The sequence below is a fragment of the Cicer arietinum genome, chromosome 4, assembly GCF_000331145.2.
Source record: "Cicer arietinum cultivar CDC Frontier isolate Library 1 chromosome 4, Cicar.CDCFrontier_v2.0, whole genome shotgun sequence".
NCBI lineage: Eukaryota > Viridiplantae > Streptophyta > Magnoliopsida > Fabales > Fabaceae > Cicer > Cicer arietinum.
In genome coordinates this window covers 20,246,580-20,263,566 of record NC_021163.2, presented here as the reverse complement: position 1 = coordinate 20,263,566, position 16,987 = coordinate 20,246,580, and the positions used below count along the sequence as shown (strand labels likewise).

Here is a 16,987-nt window from a genome sequence, read left to right as displayed (position 1 = left end):
AAAGTGATATGAGATGAAAATGCTATTATAAATAAGAGAAGTATGATTCATAAAGCAATGAAATGATAAGGTAATACAAACTCTTAATGAAATATTTATTCTATGTGGAGTGGAGTACTTAGCTACACAAGTACTTTTGATAAACTTCTCTATGTGAATGTGAAGTGGGGCCGCTTCCTATAAAATTTTGAGGCAAAGTTCAATAAACGTTAACTACGCTGGGATAGACGTGCAGGATCATTAATGGATTAACTTTTGAGAATACACCCTATAAAAAGGTTGTGTGTGAGTTGAATGTTAGATAGAGTTCAAGACTATGAGTCACTGTTGTTGAATATGAACCTTGTTTACTATGCAAAAGTTCAAGTCGGAAAACACATTTGTTTTGCACATTCTTATAGAAGCGTTTGATGCTAATTCAAAAACACTTTTTTAAGTTCAAATGAGGGATTGTTGGGAATTATGTTGGAACTTATTCATAAGTGTTGAAACTTAGAACTAGTGTTGTGTGAATTAAAAAAATGAATAAGTTCCACATATGAGGGATAGATATCACACACTAGTAGTATTTATAAGGTGAAGATATGATCTTTGGTGTATGTTCCAAGGAGTGCCCAATTTTACGAAGAAGAAGAATGCACTCAAATCGATCACCACATACGCGTCATCATCATCTGTCTGGCTAGGCTGGGCTTGGGCGTGTGTTTTCTTGTTGTCTGCAATGATTTTTGCACGCTTGTTTTATTCCTTCTACTGAGTCAATAGATTCGTTTTCCACTCCTCCCAGTTTTTCGTAAAATTCCACTTCATGCAGTTCAATTTTTTGCACCAAAAACTCTAAAAATACACGAGTTTTTTTTCTTCTCCCTTTTCAGCTTCATCTAATTTTTCCCTTCATCTCATTTTTCCCTTTATGTCTCTTTACAGAAAAATTATTCATTCATATTTTCGAGTGGTCGTCGTACCATATTTTTGAGTGGCGATCAGTGCCATATTTAGACGATGTAATTTTAGAACAATTTTCTACAGTGCAGTAGTTAAACTAATACAATGTAACTAGAGTATTTTATCTTGGATACGTTGTGATTGAAAATCTCTCCTGCACAATTTTAGACAATGTCATAAAACTTCTTAAAGAAAACGATTTAAAACAATTTTTTTTCGAAATTCGCACGTGAAAATAAGAGTTTTATTTTGGGCAAAGTAATGAAATTGGCCACTTTGAAAACTTTTATAAAAAATTACTATGCACCCTGAAGATATTATAAGGGATGTCATTATGAGTGAACTGTGATGCGACAAATATATATTAGAGGATATTCTTGAAATTCAAATTAGATAAATTAATCATATCGAATATCAATAAATTAAACAAAACGTGCATATATATATATATATATATATATATATATATATATATATATAATGTCTTAAAATTTTAGATGAAAATATGATGTTTATATCTCTTGGTAAAGACTTCACTTCAGAGTCGTGTATTTGATTGTCACATTGTCAGAATTTTGTGAGAGTGCATCTTGCAGAAATGGTATCAGACCCAAGTTTTGCGTGAGAATTGATTTTGAAATTGTATTTTAGTCCTAAATTGCAAAGATTGTTGGTTGTGTAATGTATATTGTGTTTGAACATCTTCCTCTTTTGAGCTAGTTTCTAGAGTGAGATTAAAGATAATTTAACAATATTTATGTTGATATTTAAAAAAATAAATAAATGGTTTTAAAACGAAATTAAAATATAATTGAACGTTTGTTTTTGGAACTTTGAGTCGACAATTATAAAATTTTAGTATGAATGTGCAATGGCATGAATTTGAAAACAGTTATGAGAATGATTTGAAAAAGTGGCAACAGGCGAACAGTAGCAAAGGATGCAGAAGTACACTGATTGTATTGTATTGTACTTTATGATATATAGAATGGCATTTTCTAGAATCATGTGAAAAACTGAACGCGCTATTCCACACTTTGAATTGCACCAACTAAGCACAGCCTACATTTGTCTTAAAGGGGATGAATCAATGTGCTGTCTCTCATAATTAAACTGTACAAGTGTCTCTGGACCAGGATAAACTCAACCTCAAATATTGTCTTCTCTTTCAATGCTCAATCCTTCTGACATAATCAAATTCATTTCTTCTCATTTTCATTTTTTATTTTTTTTATAGATAAATATTAGTGATTAGTATGCACATCTTTTATGAAACTCTTTCCGTGTCTTAACCCATGCTACTAAACTAAACTTTCTAGGACATTTTAATTTTTTAATTATACCAAAAAATACTCTACTTTATCTCAAAATAGACCACTCGTACAAATTATTATTTTAAATTATAGTTGTCCTGTGTTTTAAGAATCTTGATAGAAAACTTGAAAAAGAGATAATATTGAAGTGAAGATAAATTATATATTGATAGAATAAGAAAAATGATACAAAAAATTACAAAATGAATACATGATATATAGATTTAGTAGAAATTTAACAAACTAACTACTTAAAAATTAACTTTAACTAACTCCTACGTTCAACTAACTAACTTCTATATCTAATATTGTGATATTTAATGTTACTACACAATTGTGGTTACATAGTGCAATTGAACTAAAATTGTTTGGTTGTGGTTTTTTCTTGATTAGAAAGTTGTGTATATAGTTATTTAGAGATGCATTTAAAGTTGTATTATTTATGTTAAATTGACAAAATATCCATAGGACCAAATTGAATGAAAAGGCTATTGAATACAGTGTATTCTGGTTAAGATTTCTATTGATCCTTTAAGAAAAACAGAGGAAAGGAATCAAATCAAAGATAGAGTCAAAGTTGTAAGTGGTAAAGAACACTGTGAGTTCCATTCTCCACTCTGCAACCAATTATGGCATTTCCTTCCATTCCTCTGGCAATGCATAGCCCATTTCCTGCAAACTAAAGCAGGGAACAAAAGAGAGTTTACATGTAATGTAACATTTTGTACGGATAGTACTCTATTTAATCCTTAATTATAAAATACATGTTTAGGTCAACATGCACAAATTCAACATAATATATACTCTTCCTTTTTATTTTTAATAGTCACGAATTTTTTTATTTATTTAACTTTCAGATTTTAAAATTCAATTAAATATTAATTATTGATTTGTAAATATTGTTCTTGGTTATTTATCGTAGATAAACAAATATATGAGATGAAATAATAAATGATTAAATAAAAAAAATTAATAATAACATCAAAAATAAAAAATAAAATTATTAGTTGTCTTGATATTTATAATCAGTCAAAAAATGGAAGATTAAAAAAGAAAGAAGGAGTATAATTTTAACATAAGTAATGTGCTAATAGCAATCTAAAAGGGACTGTTAATTAAATTCTATCGAGTAAAAAAAAATTAATTAAATTCAAATTTCAATATATAAGTGCTTAGAAAAAGCTACTAAGTCTGTAATAAAAAAAATACTGAAATTGAGAGGGACAACAACATTAATGCATTGTACATAGAAAGTAGATGATAAATTAATTATTTCACCCCTAACAAATATGCAAAAAGATATCAAATTATTAATAACCATGTAATGTAGCTCCATCCACTTCCTTGGTAGAAGACAAATCAAATCCATTAATAAACGAAAAATATAACATAATTTTAAATTGCACTCTACAATTTTAATTGTGATTTCAATTTTAAAATTTTGTACAACTACATTACAATTGCATTTTCTGGAATTTAAGATTATGACACAAAATGTACATGATGGCATTATGCATCATCATCTCAACCACTTTCTAGCACTATACCAATTGTCTAGCCATCGATTAAAACACTTAAAAATAAAAATTTGTCAACTATTAAGACTAAAAAATATTGCATTTTTCTTGTCACTAAACATGAAGAAAGGGACTACACTATATATCTTTTATCCATACCCCATGTTATGTATGAATAAGTGGATTCGCACTATGCCCAAGAAACTTATCCCATCCCTCTTTCATATCTTATCTTTGTTTCCCTAAAGTTGTGGGGTCTTCAAATTTGAGAACTTCGAAAGTGAACCTTTCATCAATTGCAGAGAAGGCCATATTCCATATTTGAGTTGGTCAGTTAATTATATAAGTTAGTAAATTATTTTACATTAATTAATTAATTGTTTATTTAATTAATATATAAATCTTTTTAACTTTTAATGTAAAACTCTCTCAATTTTTAATATGATTTAATTATTTTTTTAATTTTTTTAATCAATAATTTAAATTAATAATAGTAATATTTCTAATTCTTCCATCTAAGAGTTATGTTATCTTCAATATATAATATAAAAAATTATACATGATATTTTAATATTATGTATCTTATAGAATCATTGCCTTGCATGTTCGTACACCTTCGTATCAAGATCATGGAATGCTCTAAAAAAAATTATGTATATAGTTTAAAATTTAAATTAAATACATTCACTTTTATTGACTCAACTTTATCTTATATATAGAATTAGAGGTAATATATTTCTTTATAAATTATAATTTAGATTATGAATAATTTAGAAATATCGGTGTGAAGTATTTATCGAGTTAATTGATGACAAATCTTGATTAAAAAATTGATCACTTTAAATGAACTCTTCGTTTCAGTTATATTTTTTCATCTACATAATTCGAATTTGAGACATTTTTTTAAAGGATTTCCGTTACTTTGTACACTTAATAATATATAATTTCATCCTCATAATTATATAATTAGTAATAGTACAGGCTACCAATCATGTCAACCATTTAATGCTTCATCCACACAATTGGTTCTTCCCATGCCACCATTATATATACCTTATCACTTTCCATCCAATTACTCACTACACTTTTCTCTTTCTCTATATCTATCTCACTACTTCATATTAGAACACTATGAAATCAAGATTTTTGAGAGGGTGTATTAACAAATGCAAGAAAATGGGAAGCATAGTAAAAACTTGTGGTGTTTGTGAAGACTTTTGTGAAAGGGGTTTATGGTCTTCTTTGCATGAGAGTTGCTCAATACCAAGTGATGTTCCAAAAGGTCACATGGTTGTATATGTAGGTGAGAATCACAAAAGATATGTAATCAAAATTGTATTGCTACATCATCCACTTTTCAAGGCATTGTTGGATCAAGCTCAAGAAGAGTATGATTTCATTGCTCATTCAAAACTATGCATTCCTTGTGATGAACATCTTTTCCTAAATGTTGTTCGTTGTGCTGCCTCTCCACAAAACCAAAGGGTGTATTTGTGTCTATGAGAAATTAATCACTTTGTTGATGAGACATTAATTATTAGTTTTTATAATGTCAAAATTCTTTAAGCTTTATTTAGCTAACTAAGCTGATGATATTATTGATATGCAATGTAGTATGTTGTAAGTATAGATTGAGATGTAAGTGATGTAATTTCATCAATTTAAGAAGAGAGAGGATTCTAATTTGTTTCTATTGGTCTTAAATGAACAAATTGTTTTCTATATTAAAAACTAAATTCCTCAATTATTTTGAACAAAAATGTCTCCTAACTTAAAACTTAAGGCAGTTACTATATAGAACTTCCTTTTGTAATGGTTATATCATTCATTGGGATCACACACATTCACTTAATAAGAATAAAAAATATTATATCAAAAAAAGAAGAATAAGAAGTAATACACACTTGAAAATCTTATCCTAATTTTCATGGAATTAATGTGTCAATGTCAAGTAGTAGTAGTGGCTTGAATTTTATAAGTTACTATACATGCAAATAATTTATTATTCAATGAGCTGGCCTGATAGTCAAATATGGGGAAATAGGGATAGAGAATACAACATATCGGGTTCGAATTTAAGAGTCGACGAAAAATATTATAGTAGATGGTTTGTTAATCCTTTAAATTATTTATAGTAGACTGAACAATTTTTTAAATCTTCTTAAAAAACTTATTTAAATAAATATAAAATTTATATACTTTTAGTAAGGTTGTGTCAATAAAAAATTGAAAAGTCTCGTTAAAGTAATTTAGTATTTAATGAAAACGTGCTTTTATATAAGACATTCATGCCAATATTGCCTCCAACATTATACTATCCTTTACTTTAATTCTATCACACATAACTCCAAATATATTTTACTTATAAATGCACGTGTAATAGAATATTCAACACACCGTCATTATTTAATATTTACTTAGTCCATCATGTAACTAAGAATGTTACAATAGCAAGTAAGATGATTAACAAATAAATCATGTTACATCATCTTCATCAACAAGTATTTTTCCCTAGTAATTAACCCTGAGTTATTTTTATTCTCTCATCCATATTTTGTTTCTTATCCATAAACAATCTAAATAAGTCTCTTCTTTTTAGGCCCAAATAAGTCCCTCGTGTACTATAGTCTCTCATTATATTCCTTACTCATCAATGTATCAAAAAGAAACTACAAAGGCAATTAAAAATAACGGCAAATTAAGTTGTAAAATTAAGTATGCAAAAAAAAAATCAAAATTAAGCATGGAGTTGGCAAAACATTATTGACCCAAGTGCTTGAGTCAAAGCATATTTCAGCCACTTACCATTTTTTTAAGTTGGATAACATAACCAACAATTGTGAAATTAGGAATGGCAATCCTTGGTGTTGAAATATGTTTTTATTTTTATTTACATTTGTTTTTTTTTTTTGGTACATTGATGATTTTTTTTTTTAATTAGCCAATATTGGTGGTACTCTTTTAAAGTTTTCAATGTTGATGTATCCTTTCAAAGTTTCCAATGTTAATGACACTCTTTTGTCAAAAGATGAATTAATTTAGATCTTTTAAGATGAGCAAGAAATAAATATATCTACATAGGTTGGATTAATTAGTAAAATGAACTAGACTCCTACAATATAGTGAATTCGTGTTTCAACATCACTTAAAAGACATATATACATTTAGAGTTTGTAATGTCTCAAATAAGATCATTATTTGATTATTTCAAATAGAGAAAACTTATAAAAATAAATAAATAAATATAATGAGAGACTAAAATTCTTAAGTGTTTGGGCTAATTTTTTTTTTATCATTTTATAGATGAGAAAATAAAGTTGAATGAAATGATATAAATAACTTAGTACATATTGATTTGGACCAAATTGGTGAGGGACTAATTTGAATCTTTAAATTGAAATTCAAAATTCTAAAAAAAATTGGGAGAGGGACTAATTTGAAAAAATATATATAAAAGCAAACATTATAGGCTATAGTATAGGTAATGACACGTTATCATAACTTGACACCTAGACAACTAACTAGTTAAATTTGAGACAAATTTAATGATGATTAAAATGTCTCCTTTATGAAACTATCATAAGTTAATTTGAGTATTAGTTTTTTAAAGAACTAAATGGATCCACTTTCAAATTATTAGGGACCAATTTGAGTCTTTTATTAAAAGAACAACAAACAAATAGGTGTATGGTAATTTAAGACAACACATCTTGACTCCACGCATGCACAGATGCATACACACCCACTAGTACATAGTAGTTTATTAAATTTGTCGCACGCACACACTTAATTGTGTATATTAATACTCTAAAATTGTCTTTTAACTATTGTTTTAGTTAAACAATGACAAAAAGTCTACTATATTTATCTATTTTGTATATTAGTACCACAAAATTGTCTTTTAGTCAATATTTAGTTAAACAATGACAAGAGGCGGAGCTTGAAGGGAAATGTTGGGGAGGTTAAATTTTTAAAATTTTAATGGATAAATAAAAATGTATAATATGACGGTTATGATTAATTGACAATATAAAATATTTTTATATAAAATATCGATGTATACAAATTAAATTTAAATTTTTACACTATTAATACAACTTTCTTAACTACAAGGATATATATATATATATATATATAACACATTATTTAAGATATCAATATTGACATGGTGTTAATAAAAGATAAGAGTTTAGTTTCAGTATTATGCGATCTATTTTAAAATTACGTAGAATTATATCTCAAATTAATAAAGGTCGAATTTGTTGGTTTAGTTCAACTTAGACTCAAACTCATAAAAAAAATATCAATCTAATTTAATTAATTTTGGTTAAATTTTTTGTATCATGAAATTGTTTGGGTTGATTTTTATATATCTCTAGATAAAATTAATAATTACATCTCTCGATAAAATTCACAATTCAGATAGTGGAAATTAGGTTGAAAACTTTAGCTTATTTAATAATTATAGTAGTTATTTTTATAATTTTTTTATAAATAATTCCCTCTTTTTTTATTTTTATAATTAAGTTATAATTTGGTCAATAAAAATTGATGTATTTGATTCATGTTACGGATCAAATAGATCGATTTTTGTTAATCAAATTATAAGTCAGATGTATCTTATAAAAGAAATAGTAATGTTATTGAAACACAAAATTTAACACAAAATATGACACATACAATATTGTGTAAAACAAAGAGGATCATGTTTTGTATTTGTATTTCAATACACATTATTGTATTTGTGTCTCGTTTTATGTCAAATTATATTTCAATAAAATTACTCAAAGATAGCAATTCAATAGAAATGTTTTTGTAAAATAATAGTTAACACATCTGGTAATTTGTATAATAAGATATATTTTTATACAAAGCTTTTTATTTAGATGAAATTTTTATTTAAGACCAATATAGTACTTTCTCTATTTCTTTTTAACGGTTCCATTTATTGAAAAATATTATTTTTATTTATTTGTTGTTTTTAAAGTTTAATGCATTGTTAATTATTATATTATTAATAATATTCTTAATTATTTATTGTATAGAAAGAAAATGATGCAACGAGTTAAAAGATAATTTATAGTATACAAATAATAAAATTTATTAGTTGTTTGATGTGTATAAAAAACCAAAAAAACATCGATTAATAACATGTTTAGAAAACATTTGTGATGAAATATATATGCTTCTAATGAAATAGATAAAAGATGTTTGGGACAATGTTAGCCATGACAATAGTGCCTCAGCGTCCGACTAATTAGAAAAAATTTGCATCTGTGTTCATTTTTATTAAATGTACGGATGATAATAAAATCTGCATATGTGAATATTCATTCAAATTCTTTCAATTTGGACGGTGAAATCCGCTTTCATTGGGTGTGGATTTCTCCAAAATTAAAACTTGGGGTGGGGACGAGTTTGGGGTGTTGATATCTACCCCGCGCCTGAATCTGTCCCGCTACTAATATTATTGTCATTTTTAAATTTTATATAAATGTACATATTCAATATATTTAATATTTTTTAAATATTAAAAATTATAATCTTCTCTTTATGGAAAAATATGATTTTAATTTTATTTTATTTTATTATTGGATAGTAATAATTCTTTTATTATACTAATTATAATTAATGTAACGTTTAAATTTATTATTTTATATATATGAATGGTTGCGGACGGGGAAATTTGAACCCCGTCGCGGAAGGGGATGGCGACCAAAATTTTACATCCGATAAGAACTGGGATGGATGCATGATTTTCTCGACTAGCCAGATGCAGGGGTGGGGAAGACAAAACTCATCCATGTTATCTCTAACTGCATCAGATTTGGGTTTCCCCATTCCCACTCGTATCCATTCATAATATAAAATTATAAATTTAATAATCATATTTATTATAATTAATATAATAAGATAATTATTATTAGACAATAATAAAGTTAAAAAAATCTATAGAGAGAAGATTATAATTTTAAATATTTAAAAAACATATTGAGTATATTCAGCATGTACATATATATAAAATTTAAAAATTATAATAATATTACTAACAGTGCAAGTGTTGGATCGATATCAACACTCTCAAGCTTTTCTTTGCTCTCAGATTTTAATTTCAGAAAAAATCTACACTCAATCCAAATGAATTTTTTTATCCAAATTAAAACGAGTTCGAATGAATACGCATCGGTGCAAGTTATATCGTCGATGTCTAAGCTATATGGATAGTGATAGGTATAGACACTCGGACTAACGACAACATCTTTGCAAGCCTTAAGTTTGGGATGGTCTTGACATATGCAATGTTTATTAATCAAGCTTCCCTCGTGAAGGTAGAATGAAGACTTATAAATGACAGAGATTGCATTTGGGTTAAAAGTAATCAAATCTAAATACATACTTCCTTCAGTCACTGTTATAAAATCTAAATAAACACTCCCACCCATCACTTAAAAAAAATTAAAAAATTAAATTAAATTTTAATCACTATTATAAATAAAAATTAACTATTTATTATTTTTAATACATTATCATTTAATTCAAAACATTTAATATATGACATTGAAAATGAACAATTTAGTAAATTTAATTTATTTTCTTAATAGATGTAAAAATAAATTTTTGTTAGCGTTAATCTACAAAATTCTGATGCTAAAAAATATCAGATACGACACTAATACATTAATATCAGTAATAATTTATGAAAATTAATTTATTAAATATAATCAAAATGTCATTGAAGGACGTCGATGCACACTTTGGATCAGCTGTTATAGAGATACTACTTCCCCAATTTGTTGTATTGTTGATGGATCCTTGGACCACTTGTTATGTACGATGGCCAATCATTTGTGAAGTTTGCTATTTGCATGTAACATGCCAATTGATTTCTTCTCCAATGATATTTCTGATTGGTTGTTATCTAACTTATTCGCTAAGAAAATAGTTCGAGGTTCTCCATGGAACGTGCTGTTTGGGATAGTAGCTATGCCGATTTATGATTATTGCTTATACTTTTTTTTCTTCCGAAAGGAGTATTTAATATTGAAATGATATTTTGATTTTGACACATTTAATATCAGGTTTCAAGTGATGATTAAGACAGGTCAAATAAATAGTTAATTACATTTGAATTGACTTGACCGTATGTAAATATACCAAAGTGTCAAAACAATTCAAAAATCATCCACTAATTACAATTAACTATGACTTTCAAGCGTTCAAATACATATATATATATTCATAAATTGATCATCTAAATTATATACAGATACCTAATTTTCAAGCGTTCAAATATATATTACAAAGGTTTTAAAAAAAATAAACTCTTGATTTTATTGTAAATATAGATGATTAATGATTTGTGAAATCTTATATTTTTTAACTATTTATTAAATATAATTAATCACATATTTAAGCGTTACATTTTCAAATCAAAATATCCATAATCAAATCTGGGATAACATGTAATCGAAGGAGAAGAAAGAAAACTACCAAGACTTTCAAATACGATAGAACATATAAAACAACAATAATAGCTATTTTCATAGCCATCATATAGCAATATTAGCTAACATTGTAACCAAAAATGAAAAAAGGCTTGTGATAACAAACAGCAAAAATAACATGATGCCCAGATATATAGGACTTCAAATACATAAACTTATTTCAATTGGTCTCCCTCGGCAGCTTTCTCACCCCTTCTCCCTGGTCGGAGATTTAAAAATCCCAAACCAGTTAGAGTGCAACTACTAAAATGCAACTAAAATCGTTCTCAATCAAAACTTCATAATAGTAATGAAATCTGGAGAAGAATCACTTAATGAAAATCAGGCTTCTCTGGGTAAGTGCAGCCAGACCTTTGGATGATAACATTTGCTGCATAACACCCAGCTCTCACACATTCTTCAATAGGCTTCTCCTGAACCAATTGTGAAAGAAATCCTCCAACAAAGGCATCTCCTACAAAAAACAAAACAAAAGAATACTATGAGTGTAAAAGTTCACATAAAATTTGGGTGAAGAAAATTGGAATCTTGGCTGCCACTTAGCCACTAACAAGGCCTCAACAACATGAATAAACTACATCATGTTTTTTCCATGTTGATTGCATGACTATGAACTACTTTTTCATGCATTTTAGAATGGGGTCAAATGGAATGGGTGTCACGTAGTCAGGAAAATATATCTTGCGCAGGTTTAAGTAAGCATGTAACATGAATGATAAATTAACCTTGAATGAAAACTTTCCTACTTAAGAACACAGCGAAATGTATAACTTTGTTCCACATTCAACTACAAAAAGCAGTAGGGCAATACCTGCTCCATTGGTATCAACTAATTTCTCTTTAGGTAATAGTATTACAGGGTACAATTTCACTTTCCCATCTTGAGCAACACACACGGGATCAGCACCCTGTGTGATAACAGTAATCCTTTTGTGTGTTCCTGATGCCTTTGGCCACTGAGATATCTTGATAGCTATCTCCTCGACATTATCAGTCTGGTCAACAGGAAAAGAACCAAGATTAGTGAGAAACTAAAATGTAAAAAACAGAAAACTGCAAGTGTACAGATCTACATAGTCGTAATGATTTACCTCCCAGCCATGAACTTTAGAAAATGTTCTTGCTTCTGTCTCATTTCCAAAAACATAGTCCATATATCTGAATCCCAGAAGAAAAATCCTTAAAGATCAATAAGTAAAAAAAAAATCCATTTGAATTTGATAGTCGAAGGATTCTTACGGAAGAACTTTCTCCTGTGCATCCTTGAAGAACTCACAAATAAAGGGTGCAGAAAGGTTCATCGAGAAGACCTACACATAGAAGTGTGATACGTGAATACTCAAATATCAAAATGCTGCTAGAAGAAAGGGAAGGCCAAACCCTAATCATATCTGACCTTGTTATTTGCAGCTGCATGTTCGGCAACTAATTGTATGGATTCGGGGGATACAGTGAGGAAAAAGCCAGCAATATAAAAATATTTGGCCTTTTCAACTATTTATAAAAAAAATGCATATCAAATGTCAGTTATCTTTGATCATTCAGATTAAATGGATATAGAAAGAGATCCTGAACAGGTCAACAAGGTACCTAATGCCCAATTTTCAGGTTTCTTCAAATGATCAACCTTGTAGCAATTTGCAGCTGATAAGTTGGCAATAAGAGACCTATATTTAGATGCAATCAAAAGAAGACTTCAAACAACTGTTTGGCAATCAACAACTTACACTAAGCTGAAAATGTATACTATTTTAAAATAGCATAAAATTTAATTATTTTTCGGCCCTAAAATACCTTACATAAGAAAAAGAACAAGGAAAGCTTGACCCTCTTACCTTTCACCACCAACCACACAAACAGCACAAGTTCCTGTAGGTGTATTTTCATCTTCATAATAGTGAACCTAATTGTTAAATGAATCAATTAATTTCAGAAACTGGATTCTACAATGCAGTTCAGTGTAGCAATGTAAAAAGAAACTAGAAGACAAATTCATAAAATTAATCTTACATTTACACCAGCAAGTTTAGAGTTCTTGGTCATCTCCTCACCATACTTGTCCTTTCCTATGCAACCCATGAAACTAGTTGCCCCAGGAGCTTGAAGAATCCACTATTAGAGGCAAAGGGAAACTGATAAGCTACTTTCACCGCAACTACAGATTCAGCTCATCTAATATAAAAAGAAGTACACATACCTGAGCAACCCTGATGGAATTCTGAGTAGCACCTGCCAATAAGAAAAAACATAAACATCATTATAAAATGTTTCCTTTCCCCCTTTTTTTAGTTAACAAATTAATGATGTTCCACAGTAATGCAATGATCTACAAATTGAAACACAATAATTCAGATCCAGTGTGTTACCTCCAGCAATGTACTCCACTGTATATTTGGCAGTCATTTCGTCGTACCTGAGATAATTGTAGGATCGTATGAACTCACAATATATTTTCATAAATTTTCTAGATACTATCGCAAAAAGAATTTACCAGGAAGAAACACCTAAAATTTTAACCAGAACTGAGAGATGGAAAAATATACAACCAATTATTACATCAAGTCCCGAGTTAGTATGTTTACCAAACTCTTAAACAACCAAAATAAATAAGCTAAACTCAAAATTATTTTAAAAAAAAATAACATTCTAGCACAATAAAATCAAATTAGTATGTTTACAAAACTGTTAAACAACCAAAATAAATAAGCTAAACTCGAGATTATCCTAAATAACATTCAAACACAAAATCAAATCAAATTATCATGTTTACCAAACTAAAACAACCGACAAAATAAGCTAAACTCAAGATTAGATTATCCTTAATCTAGCACAAAAATCAAATTAACATGTCTAGCAAACTCTCAAACAACCAAAATAAATAAGCTAAACTCGAGATTAGATACATTCTAGCATAAAATCAAATCAACATGTTTGCCAAACTTTCAAACAACCAAAACAAATTCCTGTCTATTATTTAGAAACAATAACCACACAAAAAAAACGACGATAGTTGATACCGATCCAAATCTGATATTAGAGAAATGCACAAATCAGAAAATCTTACATAGATTTGTGCTTATCTTCAGCGAGAATGGCATCGTTCAACTTGATATCAAACCTGTAACGCAATATTCAAAACCAGAAGCATTAGATCTGATCCATTTCATCTCCTTTTTACTATTTTTTCAAATCAATCACATAATAAAAATAAAAATCGTGAACATTCTTCTTCGTCTTCGTTCTAATAAACCTCTAAGCTTAAAACTATATACAAAAATTAATACGCAAAAAAAAAATGAAAAAGAGATGTGACATACTTTTGCAAGAAAGCTTCGTCGACGACAGCGGAAATGTCGAGAAGAGGATTACCCATGCCGAGGAGAACGCCTTCCGAAACCATTGTTGATGGATGCGAAAAGAGTGAGTTGAGAAAGAAGAGGCGAAAGAATGTTAATGTGAGAGTGGGGAGTAGGTTTAAATAAGTCACCAGTGAACGCGATGCAGATCTACCCAACTTCTTACAAATGCAATTCTTTTTATAAACCACTTTTTTCTCATTTTTATTTTTATTTTATTTTCATTTTTTGCATTTTGGATTTGACGGTGATGTCACGGTGGACTCATTTTTTATATCTCAATATATATTGAATTGGAGTTTCACCAAAAATATGTATTGAATTTCCTGCTTAATAAAGTCACTTAAAATATGTTAAAATTCAAACTTTAAGGGTACATTAATTAATATGTACTGTGAATATAAAAATGTTTTCTATTATATAAATAGTTGTAGAGATATTTTAAATATTAATATAGTTAATGATATTTTTTATTCCTTTTTAATCATTGTTTTAATTTAAAGTTATTAAAACACCAATAAATTTGATACTTTTTATAAAATTACTTTATCTGTTCTTTTTTTTTTGGGTGCTAAAATCTCTTTTTTATAATATTGTTAATTATATTAGTATCTCATTTCATTTATTTTTCTTCATATGATAAATAATTGATGATGTTTTTGAAAAATAATATTGATTATTGTTATATTAAATTTTGAAAATAACGACTAAATAAAAACAATTATTTTTCATAAAAGTAATAAATTAAAAAAGAAAGAATAAATAGATATATTAATTAGAGATAACAAGAGAACTATCGCATCTGTCAAACCCTCGTGTTTAGTTGCCAACATTGAGTTTGGAACCCTGAACAGACTGCCGGTGATAAGCCGGAGGAAGGTGAGGATGACGTCAAGTCATCTGTGCTTGGGAGTCCCTGATAATTAAATTTAAATAAACCGAGATTTTACCATGACTGCAATTTTAGAGAGACGCGATAGCGAAAACCTATGGGGTCGCTTCTGTAACTGGATAACCAGCACTGAAAACCGTCTTTACATTGGATGGTTTGGTGTTTTGATGATCCCTACCTTATTGACCACCTGAATTAGTTTCAATTTAAACGAGTTTTGATTGGATGCGGATATTGATTTTATCTAAAATATTAAAACTAAAAAACGGAGATGGATTTATTTGTACATAATCTAAACCCATTAGTAATAGTATTTCACATGTTCCATTAGTAATATTATTGTCATTTAAATTTTATATACAAATACATAATTAATATATTTAATATTTTTTATATATTAAAAATTATAATATTTTTTCTTAGAAAATATGATTTTATTTTATTTTATTATTATATAATAATAATAATTTTATATATTAATTATAATAAATATGATTTTAAAATTTAGTATTTTATGTATATAATGGTACAAGTGCGGCAGAGAAATCTAAACTCTATAACGTCCGATATAAAAACTTAGATTTCACCTCTAATAAAAAATAAAGGTTGATGCTGATTTCTCCTAACTAGTAGGTTGTGGGGTGAAATAAAATTGGTTTTTGCCCTATTGTCATTCTTACTATTAATTAAAGATTTGAATCAATGATTAATATTATAATCACTTATAATTAATTAAATATATAATTAAATATTTAATATGATATCAAAAACACATTATTTATTAATCAAAAAATTTAAAAAGTGAAAGTTAATTGAGTTAGTTTGTGATGGTTATATAGAATGAATTTTATAGAGTGCAATAGACAATAAGATTTAAATCTTGGACAGCAGGCATATTCCTTACCATACAAATCTAGTGATGAACATTTTAAGCTCTTATTATTTTTTAATAGAAAATTATTCTCATTTTTTACTCACAACAATATAGTAAGCTCTCCTGACTCCTACTTGTTAAATTATTATGAGTGTGATTTAGGGTCCACCACCCCCACCAATCACCGGTTTCCATCCACCAACCCCGTAGGGCCCCTCGGTTAGAATGCGGAAAATGTGTGCACACCACAACTCCACAAAGACACTTCTTTTACTCATTTCAACGGTCACTCTTTTGTGCTATTTTTTATTTTGTTTATTTTATTTTAATACTTTTTTTTATATTACAATACCGACGTCCAAGTAAAATTAAGGATTACAGTAGCTCTTGCGGCAACACCTACCACAACCCCTCACTAAAATAAGAACACCTACCACAAACCTCAACTAATACTTACGATTGTTTTTATCTGCGGCAATCTTAAAATATATTTGAAAATTGAAGGCCATGTCAAAGGGAGAAAAACTTTAAAAATCTATATCATCGTAATATAATATACTATTAACCACTTATATTGTTTTTAGA

The 16,987-nt window shown here is 28.2% G+C and overlaps 2 protein-coding genes across 2 annotated transcripts; one reads left to right on the top strand and one right to left on the bottom strand.

Annotated features, from left to right (window-relative positions):
• Window positions 1-4,840: 4,840 nt before the first annotated feature.
• On the top strand, window positions 4,841-5,466 carry LOC101508549 (indole-3-acetic acid-induced protein ARG7-like). The gene has a single exon (XM_004497462.4). It carries the CDS (start codon window positions 4,907-4,909, stop codon window positions 5,276-5,278), a length of 372 nt encoding a protein of 123 aa, XP_004497519.1. The 5' UTR covers window positions 4,841-4,906; the 3' UTR covers window positions 5,279-5,466.
• Window positions 5,467-11,293: 5,827 nt separating this feature from the next.
• LOC101508227 (adenosine kinase 2) lies at window positions 11,294-14,819 on the bottom strand. The gene is made up of 12 exons (XM_004497461.4): window positions 14,598-14,819; window positions 14,345-14,398; window positions 13,647-13,693; window positions 13,478-13,509; window positions 13,291-13,392; window positions 13,116-13,183; window positions 12,871-12,947; window positions 12,677-12,774; window positions 12,520-12,590; window positions 12,372-12,438; window positions 12,092-12,275; window positions 11,294-11,734 (listed from the first exon to the last, which is right to left on the bottom strand). Exons 1-12 carry the CDS (start codon window positions 14,678-14,680, stop codon window positions 11,592-11,594), a joined length of 1,026 nt encoding a protein of 341 aa, XP_004497518.1. The 5' UTR covers window positions 14,681-14,819; the 3' UTR covers window positions 11,294-11,591.
• Window positions 14,820-16,987: the final 2,168 nt, after the last annotated feature.